At 40.9% G+C, this 22,150-nt stretch overlaps 1 protein-coding gene across 1 annotated transcript; it reads right to left on the bottom strand.

Annotated features, from left to right (window-relative positions):
- Nucleotides 1-216: 216 nt before the first annotated feature.
- Nucleotides 217-17,060, bottom strand: LOC127571799 (apolipoprotein D-like). The gene is made up of 6 exons (XM_052018509.1): nucleotides 16,922-17,060; nucleotides 15,403-15,541; nucleotides 9,221-9,342; nucleotides 4,862-4,941; nucleotides 3,006-3,041; nucleotides 217-1,245 (listed from the first exon to the last, which is right to left on the bottom strand). The coding sequence occupies exons 2-6, from the start codon at nucleotides 15,520-15,522 to the stop codon at nucleotides 1,004-1,006; spliced, it is 600 nt and encodes a 199-aa protein (XP_051874469.1). The 5' UTR covers nucleotides 15,523-15,541; nucleotides 16,922-17,060; the 3' UTR covers nucleotides 217-1,003.
- Nucleotides 17,061-22,150: the final 5,090 nt, after the last annotated feature.

The following is a 22,150-nucleotide window of genomic DNA, read 5'->3' as shown; positions in this document are numbered from 1 at the left end:
AGCCTATTGGATTACACTTGGACAGTCATCAAATAAAGTATTAAAATTTAATATTTTCTTAGAAAGAAGACTGATAACTACACTACAAGAAAATTGATTTAGTACTTCACATAGACTACACCCATTTCACTATGTAACTATTGATAATAGTGGACCAAAAATGTTCATTACCATTCAAACAGATATCATGGAACTGATAAGCAACTTGACAACTTTGGTTTCATATTTTTATTGCCAAGTATATTATTCAATGCTGCAAGTTTCTACATGGTCACAGTACAGTATTGAACATATTGACATGGAAGACAGCTCAACAAATGAATTAATGAACTCTAGTTAGTTAGCTGTCACAGAATAGTTGAAAATCAAAATTGTTGACCAAAACTCACAGGCCACATTTTTCACTTGCCATTCTAGTGTAATGTACATGTTAAGGATTGCCTACCCTTTGGAGAAGCTGACTGGTCTTTATTGCCATTTAAATAACGGAGTCAGGTAAGTGATCTGCAGTGACAGCTTCACAACTGATTGGCAATTTGAAAATATATCCCACACAAAGGCAAACTGATTTGAGCTCCAAATAAGGAGGTTGCTTGGTATAGTCTGAAGTCATGCGGTGCATTATTTCCACATACATCAAGGCTAACAAGTCCATTATTTGCATATGCCAAGTTGTTTACAGCAGTAGTTCTTTGATATGTATGAAAGCCATCTCTGTATATGTATTGTGGGTCAGTAAATGTAATGATGGACTGATCAGCACTTCAACAATCACCACAGATCTGAAAAGAGGCAAAGATTAACAAGTGCCCATGTTTTGGGGACGTTTATTCTGGCCCACTTTTAATAAAACTAAGTTACACTCAGTTCATGCTCAACAGTGACACCAATGATATAATCCAAGTTATACTAAAGCAATTGTAAAATACAATCATGAAAACTAAAGATTAATTAAATTTTTGCAGATTTATTTGTTGATTTTGAATGTATTCTGAGCACTGCTTTATGTATGTTTAGGGCAATTTTCTTGACTGGTTTTAATCAGTTCTTCATCTTTAATACCATATGAATTCAGGATCTCATGCAGGTGATTAGTGACATTTTCTGCTAGATGCCGTTCTCTTGACAAAATCCAAGCATATTCTACATGTTTCCATCTGGCAAGGTCCCGGGGGAAGCAGCTGTATACCAGTGAATAACTTCTGTAGTCGGTGGTTAATACCATGTATGTGACAAAGGAAAACTCTGCAGAAACACAGCACATAAAGTGTTAATCTGGGTTAAAGCAAGTTGTTTCCATTTTACTACCTGTTATAGAGAATTATTCTCAAGCCACAGAGAACCTTAAAATTAGAATAAATGTCAAACAACATCAAAAATATTTGGTAATTGGTTTATTATCATCACATGTACCAAGACAGAGTGAAAATCTTTTGTCTGCATGCCACCCACCCAGACAGATCATGCCATATACAAGCACATCCAGGTAGCAAATGCAGAATATAGTGTTATGGTTAAAGAGAAAGTGAAGTGCAGGTAGACAAATAAAGTGCAAGGGCCACGATGAGGTAGATAACGAAATCAAGAGTTCATCTTTATCATACAAGAGGTCCTTTCAAGAGTCTTATAACAGCGGAATAGAAGTTGTCCTTGAGCCTGGTGGTACACATTCTCAAGCTTTTGTATCTTGTGCCCAGTGGGAGGGGGAAGAAAAGAGAATGACCAGGGTGTGAGAGGTCCATGATTATGTCAGCTACTTTCCCAAGGCAGTAGGAAATGTAGACAGGGTCAATGGAGGGGAGGCTGGTTTCTGTGATGGACTGGTTGGTGTTCACAACTTTCTGCAATTTCTTGCAGTCTTGGGCAGAGCAGTTGCCATACCAAGCTGTGATGCATCCAGATAGGATGCTTTCTGTGGTGTACCTGTAAAAATTGATGAGGGTCTACATGAGATGAACTTATGATTTTCAAGTCCATAATTTGTATAATTGGTTACCCTCACATGTGTAGATATTTAACACATTTGCACTACTGTCAAAATACCATTAGAGCCATGGAAAAAATATGCAACAGTGAAAAATTATTTGATTTTGTTGTTTATGGGAGAGACAAGGCTAATGACGACAGAAGAGAATAGGGAATGAAAGGAAAACAAAACTGCAGATGCTGGATATCTGAAATAAAACAGAAAATGCTGGAAACAGACAGCAGTTAAGAGAGCATTTGTGGAAAAAGAAACAGAGTTAACATTTTAATTCCATGACTATTTATTAGAACTGGGAAAGGGAGAAAACAGAAATGGTTTAAAATAGCAGAAAAACTTGGGGAGGGATGGGTAGAACAATGGAAATATCTCCAATACAGCGGGACTAAAAGTGGCAATTAGAAGCCCATAATGCTTCTTCAGCTGTGAGAAGAGTTGCTAATAGTTGCTAACTGTGGGACATGGATAGCTAATACTAATAGAAAGAGTAAAACTGAGCCAAAATGACGATAGGCAAAAATGGCCAGTTCTGATAGACAGAAGAAAGAGCGAATTACCAACAGTTGGAAAATTTAATATTGAGTCCCAAAAGCTTCAATATGCCCAGACAGAAGAGGTGTTATTCCTTCAGCTTGTGCTGGCCTCACTGTAACAGTGCAGGAGCTACAAACAGAGAGGTCAGAGTGGGGGAGTGGATGGCGAACTAAAGGAGCTGGCAGTCAGATACAGAGGATCAAATATAGTTGCTCCACAAAGTGATTACCCAAGTTGCATTTGGTTTCTCCAATATCAAGGTGTCCACATTATGAACACTGAAAATATTGCACTAGATTGAAAGTGCAAGTGAATTGCCATTTCACCTGGAAAGAAAATTTGGATCCCTGAATGTTGCAACCACAGAAGACGCAACACCTGTCACTTCACGTCTTCCCTTCCCCATCGGAGGCTCAACACCAGCTGAAGGAACAACACTTGTTCTGAGTTAAATGTTGTAAAGAAAGATGCATTTTACAGTACGTACCTGCAAAGTCTGGCACACTTTTGAATGGACGTCCCACTAAATTAACCAAACAGAAAGCAACATTAGCTCAAAAGTAACAATAGTGATATATTTTTTTAAGAAAGTAAAAGGACTGAAAATCAGAGTAAATGAATGCACTCTCTCATCATCTCTAAAGAAAGCTGAGAACTTAGCAAGCATGGATTTAATCAAACAATGTATTTTCAAGAAGAAATATCAAAGCTTAAAGATCTGCACATTTTGAGCAGAATTCCTAAAATCCATTTTAAGAATGAACGTTAATAGTTTTCTTATATGGAATTTTAATAGCATTATGACTTAATTACTTTAAAAATATCTGTATTAACAATATGTCCACTGGATTGTCTAATAGAACTGACTAAAGGTCTGGGACCTGAAATATTAACTCTTTCTTTCAACAGTACGGCCTGACCTGCCAAATGTTTCCAGCATTTTCTGCCTTTATTTCATATTTTCAATTTTTTTTTTGATTTTCATTTACTGATATACTATCTGTCTGGCATTAGATTGTGGATGTCCTCCGGTTGACCATCAGAAGCTCAGAGGCCAAAATTTTATTCTCTGCTATAAATTGCATTCACTTTGGGCACTATTTAAAAGATCTCTGAAAGACTCACCATCTTGCTCGGCCGAGAGCTCAGTTTAAAACCCGGGGATTGATTATCAATTTAATCACTGACCGGATGTCATTCAGTGCTCATCAGCTCATTTTCCCCAGTCTATCCAGATCCTTTTGTATTTACCTAGTTCAAACACCCTTCTAATTTCTTCTTAGCTATGACCGAGCAGTGAAATGTTATCAGTGCTGTCAGTTTGCTATCTAATCAGCACTAATAGTAGCTCAAGCCGTCCAAGTCAATTACTGCTAAAAACATCCCAGAAAAGCCTGAATTTATAGGGAGGTCAAGGAATATTCACTAACAAGCCTCCCAGTCTATGGAAGATGGGCAAGAAAATTAAAAATTATTACTTGGCTTTGAAATTATGAACCCCATGCTTAACTGCAAACCTGGAAAGTTTGTTACTGAATCATTTAGAAGCACAAGCTTATTTAGAAGCTGCTTAACCTTGGACCTAGTGATCATTTATCACAATTACACCAAAATACAACATATAGGCATCAAAAATAAATATTATAGGTCAAGAAGAATCAGGAAATATAAATGATTTTTGTGGAAGCCAAAAAAATAAGAACTTGTTGTAATTGGAGATTGGGAACTTATCCATATAGGGAGATGAAGGCAAGTCCTGCTACTCTGCAAGAGAACACAGAAGCAGTTTGCTTTATGAATATATCCCACAATCCCTAATGTAGGAACCACAGGCTCTTCAATAGATAGGGCACAATGGGTGAGTGGTTTGTAAGGTAGTGTACCCGTTCCATCATTTACACAGGGCTTCTCTGTGCTCCCAATGAGGGGACTCGAGGTTCTCAATACTGTCCACAAGTACTCCTTCACTACTTAGAACAGTCATGGGAAAGCGTTTCCCACAGGATGGTGGGAATGCTGCATTCTTTTCCAAGGCTTTGAGCACATCACTTGACAGATATCAGAACATGGTGTCTGCTGTCAGGTGATAACTCATCTCCCCACAGAAGTGAAGGAAGAGTGAAATTGTCTCTTGGTGGGAGAGGGGAAAACATTATGCATTCTCAGGTGGTATCACAGACAACATTTCAATGCTCCAGCCAATGTAAAACAACCAAGTCACTTCCATTACAACCTTTGTTTGGAAGTAGTTGATGAGACACCAAAAGGTGATTAACACAAAGGAGAAATTTGGCAATGTATCAGTTGAAATCTATCTTTATTTGTCTATCTTTGTATACTTACATCTGTATTGAAGGTTAGCTGTTACATTCAAACTTGTTGGAACCATATCTCCCCTGTAATATTGCAAAGTACCATTCTCCCTGCAACAGACATATAGTTGGTTTTGAATAAAATGAATAATCTTTCCAGTTTTACCAGCTTTTTGATGTCTCAGGTGCAGCAAGTGAACAAGTCTGGGTCCATCAACAAAGACAGGCAACTGGAAAATTGCTCAGCCTTCAATCATCCATGTAACACCGCAGGATTTACTTCACTCACTGTGACTAAAGGAAAAGGTTTTGAACATCTTCTACAGAATAAATACATAACAAGCTTACTGACCATGAAACAAAATGTATTTCAGTGCTACTTTCAAGGAAGAGATGGGTGCAGGGGATGAGTAAACATCAAAATGTGTTCTGGTAAGTGATTCCAGGGAATAACTTTAAAAAATTATCATAGGCAGTCTTAATAAATCCATCTAATGCTTCTAAATAAGAAGTTATATTGAAAACTATATGCCAAATCCTTCCACTGATATAATCCAGTTTTTACTCAAAAAACAAGCATAGACTCAGTAAGCATTCTCACCACATTTGGAAGAAAAAATGCATGTTGTAAATGAGTAATTGTTCTTAACACTATGGTTTTGTTTAACACATGTAGAGTATTTCCTTTACTTAAAATTATTGTCAATTGTGTGAGCTCATACATCCAAAAAGTGCCTTAAACTCAATTGTTCTGCATGGAATATGGAAATTCTAAATTGTACCAACTTCCCATGTAGCCTCACAGGAAGACACCACCTGCGCAAAGTTGTAAACAGTTAAGAATGGTCATTTTCAGCATTTTTCTATTGTTCTGCCAGCTCACCATCTATGAACAGCACAAAACATGAAGTGGGTGTATTCATTTTTTAATAAATTACCAGTTTATCCAGAAAATCCATGTAAAAAATCAGCTACCTTTCACACCAAAGTACTGACGCCTAGCACAAACGAGGCAAGTGGACAGTTAAAACCAGGAGCAAGGCTAACTCAACAAATTCCACTCCCTTCCTTTAATCAGCAACTAAATTTAGCTACTCTAAATATATGGCAAGGACAATGGCCTGAAACTGGTGGGGTCCTGCTTTACACAAATAGATGGACAGGCACGGTAGTGTAGCAGTTAGTGTAACACTATTAGAGTGCCAGCGACCCCGGTTCAATCCCGGCCGCTGTCAGTATCGAGTTTGTAGGTTCTCCCCATGTCTGCGTGGGGTTCCTCTGGGTGCTCCGGTTTCCTCCCACATTCCAAAGACGTACGGGTTAGGAAGTTGTGGGCATGTTATGTTGGCGCCGGAAGCATGGTGACACTTGCAGGCTGCCCCCAGAACACTCTACGCAAATAGATGTATTTCACTGTGTGTTTCAATGTACATGTGACTAATAAAGAAATCTCTCTAGATTGTGCCATCAGGCCCCAGCTGCCATGTTAATTAGTGAGTCCCATAGGGATATCATTTGATTTTTGCAACAGATGAAGCTAGTTGAAAGAAGAAAGAGGGCCATACTGGCAAGTTTTTATATTTTCCTTACAGGGTTGGAAGGACATAGATTTCACATCTAAAGTCAAAAAAATGTTCAGAGATTGTCTGCATGGACAGGAATTCCACACACACACCCCCTCCAATTCCAAATGAAAGCCCCTGCCCATCCATTATCCAATTGCCAAATAACCTTCCCTATGGTCCTGACCAGTAACCTGTTATCACCCAGCATTCTGCTCCCATGCCTTGGCAAGTTCATATTTTTTGCCATTGTCAGGTGTGCATTGACTAGGGTCATACAGCTAAACTCCAGGGTTAAAGTAATCCAGATGTCACAAGGCTAACATAACATTGCGCTGCTTCTCCATAGTCCCCACTTGCCTTTGCCTGATGAAAACTTGAAACAAAGAAGATTGAGGGTGATGAAAGATTCTGGTCCAGCAACTGCTGCTTACAAATGCATTAAGTTACTACCCCCCTATAAATGGTGTACTCAAAAGGAATTGATATAGGGTCCTACTCCCAAGGCAATGCTAATTATTGCATGCAGTCTTTGTCATTGTGCAAGTTGATCAAAAGTTCTTACAGTTACTTTTTACTTGAATTATTCAATCATCATCTTGAGCCAAAATGTTTCTATCTGATCACATTTCATTCAGACCCTCCAAATAACAACAACCTGCTAAGTAATAACATTTCTCCATATTTTCTCTGTTTTGTCAATTATTGTAATGTACTTAAAATCCCCTGCAAATGGAACCTATGTTTTTTTTATATATATTGGTCTGTTCGAACCCTCCATAACTTTAAATACCTCTTAAATCTTCACTTAACTTTTCTGCTTGAAGAATAGTCACACCTGTTCAAATGACCCAAATCCCTCATCTGTACCGTCTCCTACCTAGCACCATTGAATTAAATATTCTCTGCAGCTTCTCCAGTGCCTTGGGACACTTCTTAAAATGCAGTTCCAAGCATTTAATTTCATAGATAGAGCCAGAGTTGTACAGCAGAGAAATGGGCCCTTCAACCCATCATGTCCATGTTGATCTTTTTGCCCATATACACTAATCCCATTTGCCCATATTAGGACTGTAACCTTCTATGCCTTGTTTAATCCTGTCCAAATGCCTCTTAAGTGTAGTGTTTGTATCTGAGTCCACCACCTATGGCAGTGCATTCCTGATATCAACCACATAAAAATAAAACCTTCAGACTCCCTTTAAAACCCCTACTTCTCACCTTAAACCTATCATGGGAAAAAGATTCTCACTATCTACATACCCAATCTCTGTCCCTCATTTACTTCTATCAGGTCACTCCTCAGCCTCCCTCGCTCCCTATAAAACAAGCCCAGTTTATCGAATTTCTCCCCATAACTAAAGTCCACCAATCCAGGCAACATCCTAACAAATCTCCTCTGCACTCTCTCCAGCACAACCACATCCTTCCCAGAGTGTGTCAACCAGAACTGCATGCAATATTCCAACTGGGGCCTAACCAGTGTTTTGCAAAGTTGCAACATAACATCCCAATTCTAAGCCCCGACCTATGAAAGCATACGGTTTCTTCACTACCTTATTGACCTTTTAACACTGGATTGCTAATATGTTCGCCTTTCACTTTGTTTTGATTTTTGCCTTCTTTTTTTCTGTGGAGATATCCAGATCATTTTACAATGTTAAATATATTATATAAATATGCCTTGTTGTTACTGCTGCCTAGTGACACCTGCATCATGTAACTTATTGCCAGTTGTAAAGTTTTGCTAGTAATGTTAGGTGCATATAGAGTCATAGAGCACTACAGCTCAGAAACAGGCTCTTCAGCCCATCTAGTCCATGCCGACCTGATCTTCTGCCTAGTCCCATCTACCTGCACCTACACCATACCCTTCCAAACCCCTTCCATCCATGTACCTACCCAAACTTCTCTTAAATGCTACAATTGAACGCACGTCTACCACTTCACCTGGTAGCTTGTTCCACACTCGCACCACCCTCTGAGTGAAGAAGTTTCCCCTCATACATTTCACCTTTCACCCTCAACCCACGTCCACTAGTTCTAGTCTCACCCAATGTTAGGGGAAGAAGCCTGCATGCATTCACCCTATCTCTACTCCTCATAATTTTGTATACTTCGATAAGATCTCCCCTCATTCTCCTACGCTCTAGCGAATAAAGTCCCAACCTATTCAACCTTTCCCTACAACTCAGGTCCTCAAGTCCCAGTAACATCATGTAAAGGTTCTCTGCACTCTTTCAAGCTTATCGATATCTTTCCTGTAGATAGGTGACCAGAACTGCACACAATACTCTAAATTCGGACTCACCAACGTCATGTACAACTTCAACATAACATCCCAACTTCTGTACCCAATGCCCTGACTTATAAAGGCCAAAGTGCCAAAAGCTTTCTCTACAACCCTATCTACCCATGATGCCACTTTCAAGGAATTATGGACCTGTATTCCCAGGTCCCTTTGTTCTACCACATACCTTAGAGCCCTACTGTTCACTGTGCAAGTCTTACCCTGGTTTGTCCTCCCAAAGTGCATCACCTCACACTTGTCTGCATCAAATTCCATCTGCCATTTTTCAACCCATATATTGCGCTTTGACAGATCTGGAGTAAACAAAGAGAATTTATACCTGAACAATACAAAGACTGCTTTGGTATCTGTTTAAATCGGATCCAAATTAGCTTCAAGGGTTTCTTTAGAGCTCCTGATTTTAAACATTCACTACAAGTTAAAAAAACATTAATATTTTGTTTACAATATTAGCTCGAATAGTTATGCTTTTGACATTTGTCTTGTTCTCCTCTCCATCCATTTGTGGAATACTTACAACTTCTCCTCAGTGATGAGCACCACCCAACCATCTTCCTCCAGGCTGTATTTTTCTGCAATGCAGCTACCGGAATCAAAATGTGTGGGAAGATGTTCAATTTCATACCACATCCCCATATACTATGGAAAAAAAATAAAATATTAGTTTATTTTGGCCGAGTACACAGATCACAGTCCTGCAGGATAACTCAACAAAGTGCCAACTAATTCAGCCTCTTTAGAAGTCTTTTCTTCAGGTTCCACTCCCCCCCAAAGTAGAGAGTCAGGTAATTTCTGTGGTTAAAATGTAATCACTGTCTTCTTGCAATTAATACAGCAAGTTCTCAAACAGCAATGAGGCAAATGACCATTTGATGATAATGTTTGTAGTTATGAGGTAGTACGTTGGAGGGGAGATTCAGCGTTCATCCTCAAAAATGTGCAATGTAAAAATTTGTATACCTGAAAGGCAAATGAATCTTTGGTTTATCACCTCATTCCAAAGGCTGTCTCTTGAGAAATGCAGCGCTCCCTCAGGACTGCACTGAAGTGGCAAAATAGACTGCGTGCTCAGAATTTACAAGAAACCAGAATGTTCTGGCCCTATAGAAGAGTTCAGAACCAATGAGCCAAGTTGACAAAAAGAGAAATCAATGATCTGCTTTGTGGTTAAATCATTACTGTCCCACCTTAAACCCATGTATGTATTCACAGAGTCAGAAGACTTCATTCCTTAATATATACATTATAAGCATACATAATTCAAGATTTATGGTTATAAGAGATAAAACATTTCTTTGGATATTATTGCATCTACCCTCTAGCACTGAATCTGATGGTGTTGATGAGTAGTTTGGAAAACACCCCCTTTGCATGAATTCAACTGACACAAGCATCACTTCAAGAACTTCTCTAACTCCATTTGCCATTCCTGTCAGAAATGTCAACATCCATATTCCAATGTTAGGAAAGTGACCTAGTTCTCCACTGTTTCTGCCAATAGTCCAACCTCGAAAATCAAAAACTGCAGATGTTGGAAATCTAAGCTAGAAACAGAAAGTACTCAGGTCAGGTCACATCTGTGGGAAGAGAAACAGAGTCAACATTTCAGGTCAAAGACACTTCATCAGAACAGGGAAGGAGACAAAACAAGTTTGAGCTACTGGGAGAGTGGGGGAGAAAAAATGTCTGCAATAGGATAAAACCAGGTGACCATGGGGTTAATCTGTTAACAAGGGTATCTCATTAATGAGTGAATGGGGGCAGTCAGAAAGTGAAAACAATCAAAAGAATGAAGGAGATGCAAGATGCAAAGCAGGAAAGCATGCCCACCAGGTCAGACTGGGCACATCCTCCATTTCCAGATGAATAAAGAAAAAAAAGTGAACTAGTATCATCAATGGACAACTGATACAGACAGAGAAATTAAGTTACCTGAAGTTATAGAATTCAATATGGAGTCCAGAAGACTGCAATGTGCACAGACGGAAGATGGGTTGCTGTTCCTCAAGGTTGTGTTGGGCCTCATTGTAACAGTAAATTAAAAAAAAAGAGGACACAGACTGCTTAGGTCAGAGTAGCAGTGGAAGGAAGAACTAAAGTAGTAGGCAATGGGAAGGTCAGAGTTGCCCCTGCAGACCAAATGCAAGTGCCCTACAAAGCAGTCATCCCATCTACATTTGCTTTGTCCAATGAAGACAAAACCACATTGTGAACATCAATTGGAAGAAGTGCAAGTGAACTGGTGCTTCACCTGTTTGGTGAGTGCAAAGGAAATAGGTGAAAGGACATCCATCGCATCACCTGTGGTTGCAGGTTGCAAGGAAGAGTGCCGCAAGAAAGGGGGGTGGTTGGTGGGAATGGAAGAGTGAACCAGGGGGTTGAGAAGGGAACTGTCCCTGTGAAATGCTGAAAAGGGGAAAATGTGAATGGTGATGGAATTGCCATGAAGCAAGCAAATAAAAAGAGGAGAATGATCTGTTGAATTTGGAGGCTGGTGATGTGGAAGGCAAGGACTAGGGCAACTCTATCCCTGTTCTGTTCAGAACAAGAGGGGGTGACAGGAGAGTGTCATAAAGTCAAAGTCACACAGCATGGAAACAGGCCCTTTGGCCCAACAGGTCCATGCCAACTGTGCTGCCCAGCGAGCTAGTCCCATCTTGCCGCGTTTGGCCCCTAACCCTCTAAACCTCTCTTCTCCGTGTACTAATCTAGATGGCCTTTAAACGTTGCTAATGTGCCCGCGTCACCCCCTATTTCTTGCAGCTCATTCCAAATACGCACCACCCTTTGTGTGAAGAAGCTGCCCCTGATGTCCCTTTTAAATCTCTCACCTCTGATCTTATACCTATGCCCTCTTGTTTTTAGCTCCCCCTCCCTAGGAAAAAGACTGTGTGCTTTCAACCTGTCTATGCCCCTCATGATCTTATATACCTCTATTAGGCCACCCCTCAATCTCCTACGTTCCAGGGAATAAAGTCCTCGTCTATGCAACCTCTCCTTGTAACTTAGGCAATGTCCTGGTAAATCTTCTCCGCACTCTTTCTGGTTTAATAACATCTTTCCTGTAATAGGGCGACCAAAACTGTACACAGTACTCCAAGTGTGGCCTCACCAACGTCTGATCCAATTGCAACATAACTCCCCATTTCCTATATACAGTGCCCTGACTGATGAAGGACATCAACAAAGTGCACTCTGGCATCTCGTAAAGGCTACTCCAGAGAAGATATACCACCTGGAAAGGCCAGGGCAGGAAGCATACGGAAATGTCACTGTCTATAGGTTCTCAGCCAATGGGCATATCCTCCATTGTTGTTGCATCAGGAAATCTTGTGTGACGAATGAATTATTTTCATTGATACAAAGACCACATTGGTTGGTGCGATAAATGGGTGAGATACAGTCAAGGTGTTTGTTAACAATGGTAAAGGGGAAGCCACAATTCAGGAAGGAGGAAGCCAATTCAGAGGCACCTGTACAGAAAGTCTCATCATTGGAGATGGAGAAACTGGGAGAATGGAATAGCCATTAATTTTGCTATATTGGTAAATTGGTTTATTATTGTCACATGTACTGAGTTACAGTGAAAATCTTGTCATGCATACCATTCATACAGATCAATTCGTTACAACAGTGCATTTAGGTAGTACAAGGTAAAACAATAACAGGGTGCAGGATAAAGTGTTACAGTTAGAAAGTGCAGTGCAGGTAGTGGCAGGCTGGGACAAACTGTAATTGTGATGGCTGTGGTAGTTGTAAGGCTTGTAATGGATAGTAATAGCTCACCTATCTTGCGAGATGAAGAAAGAGAGATTCAGAAAAATTTGGGAAGAGTCAGAGATTGTGAAGGCAAGAGCAGGGTGGAAATTGGCAGCAAAAGTAATGAAATTGTTGAGTGCTGCACGAGTACAGTGAGCAACACAAATTCAGTCATACTGGACAAAGAGTCGAGGGAGTGGGCCCAGGTAGGACTGAAACAAGGGCTTTCCAGATATCCCACAAAAAAGACAGGTATAGCATGGACCCATCCATGTGGTCATTCACTTTCTCCAGATCAAAGGTGTAGCTATGGAGTTGAAGGAGAGATTTTTCACTTAAGTTCAGCCAGGCAAATGAGTGCATTGGTGTGGGAAAATTCGTTGGACCTCTGCCTCCCCCAAAACCTCTGAACTCTAACCTTCCCCTGAATGAAAAAATAACCAATTTAAAAAATTTCAATGATCCAAGCTGTTTCTTTTGCCCTCACAGGCCACGCCCCCATTACCTTATGGAAGAGGATGGTATGTGGCCACTCAGTTGATTTGCCAACTGTTTCTCATTCACTAGGCCTCTCCTGCTCGAGAAGCAGGAATATTTGTTTTTGGGAATCCTCATCCCAATTTTCATGGGTATTGTAAGTAAGCATCAGTTACAAGTTTTGATCTTTGTAAGACAAAAAAGAAGTCAATAGAAACAATGGACGACACTGAGAGAAAGCCAAAATACATGACCCAAGTATTCATCCAGCTGATTCAAATGTGTTAAAAAAAGACAGTTTGGACAATCCAATATTCAACTATAAAAAGGTGTTAAATGTGCCTTAATCTTTCTTTTACAATTAGCCAAGTTAGACATTTTGCAATCAAATTCTGGTATGTTAATGGAAGATCTTGTATCTTCCAGGAAGGTTTACTTGTATTCTGAATAATGTGTGACATTTGGAGCCCAAATAAATTCTGCTACCACTGACATCTTCCAACATATTGTCTGAAAAGTTATGGTCTTCATGGAGTTTATTCATGTAACTTGTTTTGCTTGCTAAAAACAAGGCTATTTTATCAAGAGCAGCAACTGAAGTGAGGCAGAAGGAATATTTTTCAATGATGCTTTTTGTATTACATATTAAAACTATTAACATGAAGCTATCAGTAAAATATAGATCATATCCCTCTGAAAATTCATGTATTGATAGTTCTATATAGGAAGGGAAAGCGGCAGGAAGTAGTGGGCTCTGCGCAATACATCATGGGCACATCCCTCCCATCAAAACTATCTACACGAGGTGCTGCCTCAAGAAGGCAACATCTATCAAAGATCCCCACCATCTGGACTGTGCCATCTTCTTGCAGCTACCATCAGGTAGGGGGAACAGAAGCCTGAAGTCCCACACCACCAAGTTCAAGAACAGCTACTTCCCTTCAACCATTCAGTTCTTGAACCATCCTGCACAACCCTAATCACTACCTCAGTATAACAAAACTATGACCACTTTGCACTACAATGGAATTTGTTCTTTTGTTCTGATTGTGTTCTTTCTTTATAATTTATGTTTAATTTGTGGAGTCTTTTTTGTGAATTTTGTGTCGCTAATGGTATGTGGCTGTAATGTTGCTGCAAGTAAAATTTTCATTGTACCCGTGCATACACGTACTTATGCATCTGACAACGAACACAACTTTAACTTTATCAACTACATTGATAGGAAATTTTGTACAGAGGTATTAATGAGACTTTTAATACATTCACAAGAGAAATCCATACTACTTGACCAATAAAGGTGCAGCAATTAGCAGAAAATTTGAGGAATTAAAGGAAAATTATATTACCATGCATATTTCAAATTTAGTGCTATGCACATATTTCATTGAATAATTTCACCAAAATTGTAGTCTAATGACACAGCAGTGTTTTCCAGATCCGTTCCTCCATCAGTCATCATCAACAATTGCTAATTAATTCTGACTATAGCCTTTGACCAAAATAAACCATGTGGGATTGCCTGCTGTGGATATATTTTCTATTTAATAATGTGTTATTTTATTTAAAATAATAACAATTTAGATCTAATAATAATGTGTTTAACAGTTTCTTCTCCATTTCTTATATAAACAGAGCAGTCATCAAGGTGATGTCCCAGAGTTTGCTAATGAACTATTTACCAATCACTGGCATAAAAATCTGGTTCAGCTGCAGTACAACCAAATTCAAATAGACATGCAATTAACTACTGGTGTCCTTTAGAGCGATACTTTGCTATATCATCTACAAATTCCACTGTAGTTATGAGCCAGACTGCTGCAACAAAAGTCTCACAAACCTGTGCCCTCTACCACCAAGAAGGACAAGGGCACCTGCAAATTCTCCTCCAAGTCACATACCGGTGATTTAATTAGGAGATACATCACCAATCCTTCATCACTGGTGGGTCTAAATCCTGGGACTCCCTCCCCATTACCATTGTGAAAGTACCTTCACCGGCAGCACCGCAGCTGCTCAATAAGGCAGCTCAGCACCGCTGTCTCAAGGGCAATTAGCGATGATCAATAAATATTGACTTTGCCATTGATGCCTACACCCCCGAAAATAAATAAAAAACTATTGAATAAAGCTTTCTCAACTGTTTGCCTAAAAGTAAATGAAAAGTTTTTTCTATAGTTATCCAAATCTGACAGCCATACAATCATACTATTGCCCCTTTCAGGTGAATTTACTCTCCCTATGAGAAACGTTGAAAGATCTAAAACTCGTTTTAGGATTTCGGTTACAGATAAGAGGATCATTTTGATCAGGCTGACCAGAACTAACGACCCAAGGGTGAGAGAACAATGTGCACAAACCGCGCACCGTTCAGTCTCTTCAGTGGATGATGTTTGTTTACCGGCTGCCAGGAATACCTCTTCACAGGACGAGTTTGGAGATCTCATACAATTAACTACTAACCTCGCTTAGAGAGAAGTTTTGCTGTATTTGTACTTGGGGGCATTCACCACGGGAATGCTTGCTGTTTGCTCCAATGAGGCATATGGTAGAAACGACCAGCAATACCAGCGGTCCCTGCATGTTAGCGGTTCGGGAGCACCTGAAAGATAAAGGAGATACGGTGGGTTTCTCACCTCATCACTCGGATCTGAGGTGCAGGAGCAAAGTGATCAAACTGAAGCATTTCTGCACGGAGGGCAGTAGCTTCCTAAGCAGCGCGAGTTGCCTGTGTGTATTGACCAGAAGCAGTTTCTTTTATTAAAAAAAGAGAATGTCCACTTGGCAGGTCAGTTCCGTCTTCCAGACTCCCTTTCCCAAGTATTTTTTTTCCCGTTTGGAAATTCCCTGTTGTGTAAATTCTCACTACTTTTGTTCCTTCCCTGTTTCTGTAAAAGAGAGCCTGCTGTGGATAACAACAATGTCACGTTGAAGTTCAGCTGGCATCTGTATTGTTGCCCCTTCGGTGGAAGCGCGATGAATCTGGGAACCATTGGCCCGAAGCTCGTTGTTAAAGAGAGATTCATCATCAGATCCGGAAGTCTAACAACAAATAGTGAATGAGACTTGTTCCCTTTTCTTTCCTTCCACAGGTTTTGTCTGACTATATAGAAATGTTGATGACAATATCCACGCATTTTAATCGAGCTCCTTCCGATCATTGATTTTAATTAAATAGGAAGGATTTACTATTTGAACAAAGGGATTGTCATGTGTTGAACCTTTTTGAAAAAAACATACACGTGTCTGAATTATTTTATGTTCCGTTCTACTTTCAGATTCTGCTTAAACATTCCAGGGAGCAATGGACTGTTTGAGTTGGCTTCTGTTTTAACCTAATGCACTTCGCTGATTTTAACCTTCCCGGATGAGGACCAAACCTGGTGTATCCTTGACTTTTCAGTCGCTGGCAATTCTTTCGTCTAAGTTCTTTCGTCTAAGGTTTCAGTCCCTTTTTCTAATCTGGAGACTATGTTGTAAACGTCTTTGGCAATGAACTGAATAGATTCCACCGTTCGGCACACGTCGTTTCTCTTACACACACTGTTACTAGTGCCGTTTTAGCACTTTCTCATAGGACTGACACCCAGCTCCCCGACAGTCCGAAGTCGGCGGGGCTCCAGACGGTATTTGTACAAACCTAACTCCCATCTTATTCCGCTTTCCCCACTCCGCTCATCTCAATGTCGTACAGTCCGTCCGTTAAAAAAGGAATTCTATCTATTTCGGCAAATTGCTTTGCCTTACAAGGCAGGTCAATTATTTCAAGAGTGACAATTTTCCTAGAAAAACAGTTTATCCATTTCTTGGGGGCTTCCATCTAAGAGGTTCCTCTCAAATCCCCCCACTCCGATCATCTGCTCTTTCAATCAAACCTTATTAAAAATGAGCAGAAAAATCGTCAAATTTCAATAAGGGCGAAATGTGTCCAGGAAACCTTATTCCCCTCCCCCTATAATACAAGAAACCTCCAATGTCTTACCTCAGAGCAAGAAGAGTGAGTGGTGGTGTGTTCTGGAGCTGACCCCCGCTGATGTATGCCGGTATCTACTGCACCGCCCCACAACCAATCCTTATATCCGACGAACCAGATCTAGGTAATAGGCCAGGTGACAGCAATCCCATCCGAGGCCCCAGGGAAGATCCGACTCATGTACACATCGGTAAAAATGTGTGTGTTTCTGTTAAGCACACTGCTCCAAGTCCTTAAAACATTTATTAACTCTATATCGCGCATCTTATTAATATCTGGTAAATTGTAGGCATTATTTACTTACAGCAGACTAGTTTTATGCACTAAAGACTCCCCACCAAACAGCACTTGCTTTCCCCGTTTATTAGAGACGTAACTTCACCCATTCACCCATTGTCTCTTCTCTCCTCTTCCATCAGGTAGAAGATACAGGAGCCTGAGGGCACCTAACACCTGGCTAAAGGACAGCTTCTATCCCACTGTGATAAGACTATTGAACGGTTCCCTTATACGGGACTCTGACCTCAGGATCTGCCTTGTTGTGTCCTTGCACCTTATTGTCTACCGGCACTGCACTTTCTCTGTAGCTGTGACACTTTTCTCTGTACTGTTGTTTTTACCTGTACTACCTCAATGCACACTAGCTCAATGTAACTACACTGTGTAATGAATTGACCTGTAGGAACAGCATGCAAGACAAGTTTTTCACTGTACCTTGGTACAAGTGACAATAATAAACCAATTCCAATACCAATGGCTCAGCCCCCAATTCTGGAGAACCACAATCCAGAGCTTCAAAACATTTCAAATTTAACACTGTTAAATCACAAGTGTTTACTATTCAGGTGAAATTGGTACACACAACAAAATCTCATGAACAACAACTAAATAGCATCCAGTTAATATTCGTGGAGAGGGAAACAGGATTAACCTTACAGGTCAATGATACTTTATCAGAACTGATGGAAGGTTATGGACCTGAAACGTTAAATGTGTTTTTCCCTCTCTGCAGATGTTGCCTGACTTCCTGAGTATTTCCAGCACTTCCTTTTTGTTTTGATTGACAGCTTTATTTTGGCTTTAAGTCCAGTTAACATTTTTTTTTTGGTTTGGTAATAGATAATCCATCCAGGGCCTATATAACAATTCCCCAGGATGCTCATAGTATGTATCATTGCAACACCAAGGGCTTTAACTGCTCATTTAGAACCAAGCTGACAAGCATCCTGTTTTGGGCATCCTACCCATGAAGTGACAGCAGGCTGTGAACATGCTGAGAGGTCCAAGGAACCCAGGTATTTTGGACCACATTCCTCATCGTAATGCAGGTGGCACTGGGGTGGAGGCCCCCATAGGTTCCTGCTCCAATTTCTGGGTTAAATAGCAGGAGTGTGCAGGAGGAAAGGATTGCCCTTTTGTTTGGATTCAGTGAAAGATCAGGTAGGAAGACCGTAGGTCTAATGGTATTGATAGTTGGGTGAGGTAGGAGGACAGTTGCAGGGGGAGATTGCAGACCCAAGATTATTGTTTGAGGGGTTGGTTGGTTGGTTGGTCAGGAGGAAAGATTGCAGGCCTTAGGTTATTGTTCTGGGGGAGGATTGGGGGGGGAGGGGGTTTGGAGTTGGGGAGAGACTAGAATGGCTGAGTAGATTGCAGGCCTCAGGCATGGGCAGGGGGAGGTATAGTGGAGGGGGCATCAGTGAAGACATTCATAGACCTTGGGAGTGCTGCTGAGATGTCAGCTGTATTCTTGGGGACTTAGATGTGTTGTTTAAGGGACTGAGGATTGTTCTAAAGGGTGGGATGAGAGGAGGACATCAGGGTCAGGAACAAGGTAATTGCTGTGGATTAAGAGGAAGATTTTGGCAAATTAGTCTTTTTGTTAACACACTGTCTAAAGCTAGATTTCCTGCAAGCAATCAAGGAAGGGATCAAGAATAGACACAAGGCTCCTTCCTTGCATGTGCAAATACTCCAAGACTTCAAAAGGTGCCTCTTGTCTGTCCTTTATCAAATTGACAGCGAGTGTAATTTACATCAGAAAGATGCATAAGCACATCTAGCCATCATCTCAGACCCCAAACCCATAGATATTTCAATCCCAAGATTACAGCAGGGAAGAAGGCCTTGGAGTCCATCATGTCCATGCCAGTTCCTATGAAGAGCTGGACAATTTAGTCACTGACCATATATTTTATCCATATTCCAGCAAATTGATTATCTTCAAATGCATGTCCAATGGTCTGTTTGTGGAATCTGATTCTGCCACTACTTCAAATAGTACCTTCCACATCCCTCTATGCAAGGATGTTTTCCTTGAAAAAATGCACCATTCCCACTGACTCCTGGGAATCCCTGACTCCATGACTGCTCAAATGAACAAGGATTATAAGAGATGTAGGATTACACTTGAGGGGGAAATGAGGAGGGCAAAAAAAGATCATGAGACATCTCTGGCAGATAAGGTGAAGGAGAATCCTAAGTGATCCTACAAGTATATTAAGAGCAAGAGTTACTAGGGAGAGAATAGGTCCCCTTAGATCAATGTGGTTGTCTATGTGAAGAACCACAGAAGATGGGCAAGGTCTTAAATGAATATTTCTCATTTGTTTTACCATGGAGAAGGTCATGGGAACTAAGGAATTAAGGGAAATAAATAGTGATGTCTTGGAACATATCCTCACTACAAAAGAGGAGATGCTGGTGATCTTAAAGCAAATTAAGGTGTATTCCCAAGGTCTGACTGAATGTATCCTAGGGCATTGTATGAAGCTTGGATAGAAATTGCAGTTCCGTGGCAGAGATATTTGCATCACCTTTAGCCAGTGGTGGGGTACCCGAAGACTGGAGGGTGCCAAATGTTGTGCCTTTATTTTAGAAGGGCTACAAGGACAAGCCAGGGAACTACAGGCCAGTGAGCTTAACATCAGTGATATGAAAGTTACTGATGAGGATTCTGAGGGACAGGATCTACCAGCATTTGGAAAGGCAAGGACTGATTAGGGATAGTCATCATGGCTTTGTGCATGGGAAATCCTGTCTCACAAATTTGGTTGAGTCTTTTGCAAAGGTGATGAAGAGGACTGACGAGGGCAGGGCAGTTGATGTTGTCTATATGGACTTCAGCAAGGTCTTTGATAAGGTACTGCATGCTAGGCTAGTCCGGAAGATTAGATCACATGGGATCCAGGGTGAGCTAGCCAATTGGATAAAACTGGCTTGGTGGAAGGAGTCAGAAGAAGCGGTAGAGGCAGGTACAACTACAACATTTAAAAGACATTTAGACAAGTCCGTGGATAGGAAAGGTTTAGAGGGATATCAGCCAAATGCAGGGAAATGGGACTAGCTCAAATCAACAATTTGGCCAGCCTGTTTCCATGCTGTATACTCTATGACTCTATAAAGAAAGAGCAGCGGTGATAATACTGAGAACGAGTCTATACATGGGGAACATGCAGAAGCCCTGAGTAAGTGGCAGGAGGAGTGCACCACCTAACAAACCATCCAAATTCCCATCAGGCATGTCTCACCCCATCTATGGAAGAATCTGCATTTCCCACACTGGCTCATCCATGACCTCAGAACCCATAAAGTTGGAGTGAAAACAAGTCATCCTCAATCCCAATGGATTGCTTAAGAAGAAGATGATGCAAAATAGATTCTTCTCATTTCCTGCCTGGTTCTTCTATGAATTATTTTAATGCATGACCTCTGGCTCATGTGCAGGTGGAAACAGTATCTCCATACTTGCCACTTTAATTATATGCTCAAAAAACACAATGTCAGGCTGCTCCAGTCTCATGCTCATCTCTACAATCATCTGAGTAAACCTCCTCTGTGCTCCATCCTAAAATTTTGACATCTCTCCTGAAATAAAGATGCTGGAAAATGGAGCAAAACCCTGATGCAGGGTTTCGACCTGAAACATCAACAATTCCTTTCCCCCAGTGAAGTCGCTTGATCTGGGACTCGAGGGACTGAGTTATGGAGAGAGGTTGAGCAGGTTGGGACTTTTTACATCGGAACATAGGAGAATGAGGGGTGAACTTATAGAGGTGCATAAAATTATGAAGGGCACAGGTAGGGTGAATAAACTCAGTCTCTTTCCCAGTGTTGAGGAATCAAGAACTCAAGGGCACAGGTTTAAGGTGAGAAGGGAGAGATTTAATAGGAACCTGAAGGGCAACTTTTTCACCTGGAGAGTGGTCCACATATAGAATGAACTGCCGGAGGAAGTGTTTGAGGCAGGTACATTAACAGCATTTAAAAGGTGCTTGGTCAGGTACATGGATAGGAAAGATTTAGAGGGATATGGGCCAAACACAGGCAAATGAGACTAGCTTAGATGGGAATCTTGGTCAGCATGGACCAGTTGGGCCAAAGGGCCTGTTTCTGTGCTGTATAACTCTATCTCTGTGACTCTATGATTCACTGAGTTTCTCCAACAGGTTGTCCTTTGTTTCCTAAAACAAGTTTGCCAGCCTTCTGTACAACTGTGGCGTTCCAACACATGATTGGAAGAGGTAGGCAATGACTTCTTTATTTCTGTATTTAATCCCCCATTTTGCTAAGCATATCCGAAACTATTAACTCAGGCTTAACCATTTCAGGAACTTGCTCTACCACCTTGACAGATTGGTGTTTACACACCTCCATTGTCTCTCTGCTCTTGTACAAGTTTCAAAATAATTGTAGTGTCAAGAAGCATGGAAATAGGCCCTTCGGCACACCAAGTCTGCAATGAGCATCAAGCACCATTTACACTGATCCCATTTTATTCCACCTCCATTCCCATCATACCCATTCTTCCACCCCTACCTCCAGATTTTACCACTCACCTGCACACTAGGGATAATTTAGGGCTGATGACTCTCCCAGTATATCTTGGGCACGTTGGAGAAAACCAGAGGACCCGAGTGAAACCTGCAAAGTCACAGGGAGAATGTGCAAACTTCACATAGACAGCACCAGTGGTCAGAATTGAACCCAGGTCACTGGAGCCGTGAGACAGCAGTTCTACTAACTCTGCCACTATGTCACCCCAAATGGTACTATTATTAAGACATAATAGATTCCAGCATCTGGAGCAAAAAAACAACTGCTGGAGGAGCTTAGTGGGTCAGACAGCATCTGTGGAGGGAAATGGACAGATGAAGGGTCTCAACCCAAACTTTCAACTCCACAAATGCTGCCTAACCCACTGAGTTCCTCCAGCAGTTTGTTTTTTGGTACTATTGT

The sequence above is a fragment of the Pristis pectinata genome, chromosome 6 (genome assembly GCF_009764475.1).
Source record: "Pristis pectinata isolate sPriPec2 chromosome 6, sPriPec2.1.pri, whole genome shotgun sequence".
NCBI lineage: Eukaryota > Metazoa > Chordata > Chondrichthyes > Rhinopristiformes > Pristidae > Pristis > Pristis pectinata.
Note: the sequence above shows the minus strand (reverse complement) of the source record. Positions and strands in the feature narration are given on the sequence as shown.

Bases quoted from the DNA above. Each gene is read 5' to 3' on its own strand.
- LOC127571799 (XM_052018509.1), bottom strand. From the start codon at position 15,522: ATGCAGGGACCGCTGGTATTGCTGGTCGTTTCTACCATATGCCTCATT. The intron at 4,942-9,220 runs GTAAGTATTCCA...TGTCTGTTGCAG, and splicing joins CTCATCACTGAGGAGAAGTT to GGAGAATGGTACTTTGCAAT. The intron at 1,246-3,005 runs GTACGTACTGTA...GTGTTTCTGCAG, and splicing joins AAGTGTGCCAGACTTTGCAG to AGTTTTCCTTTGTCACATAC.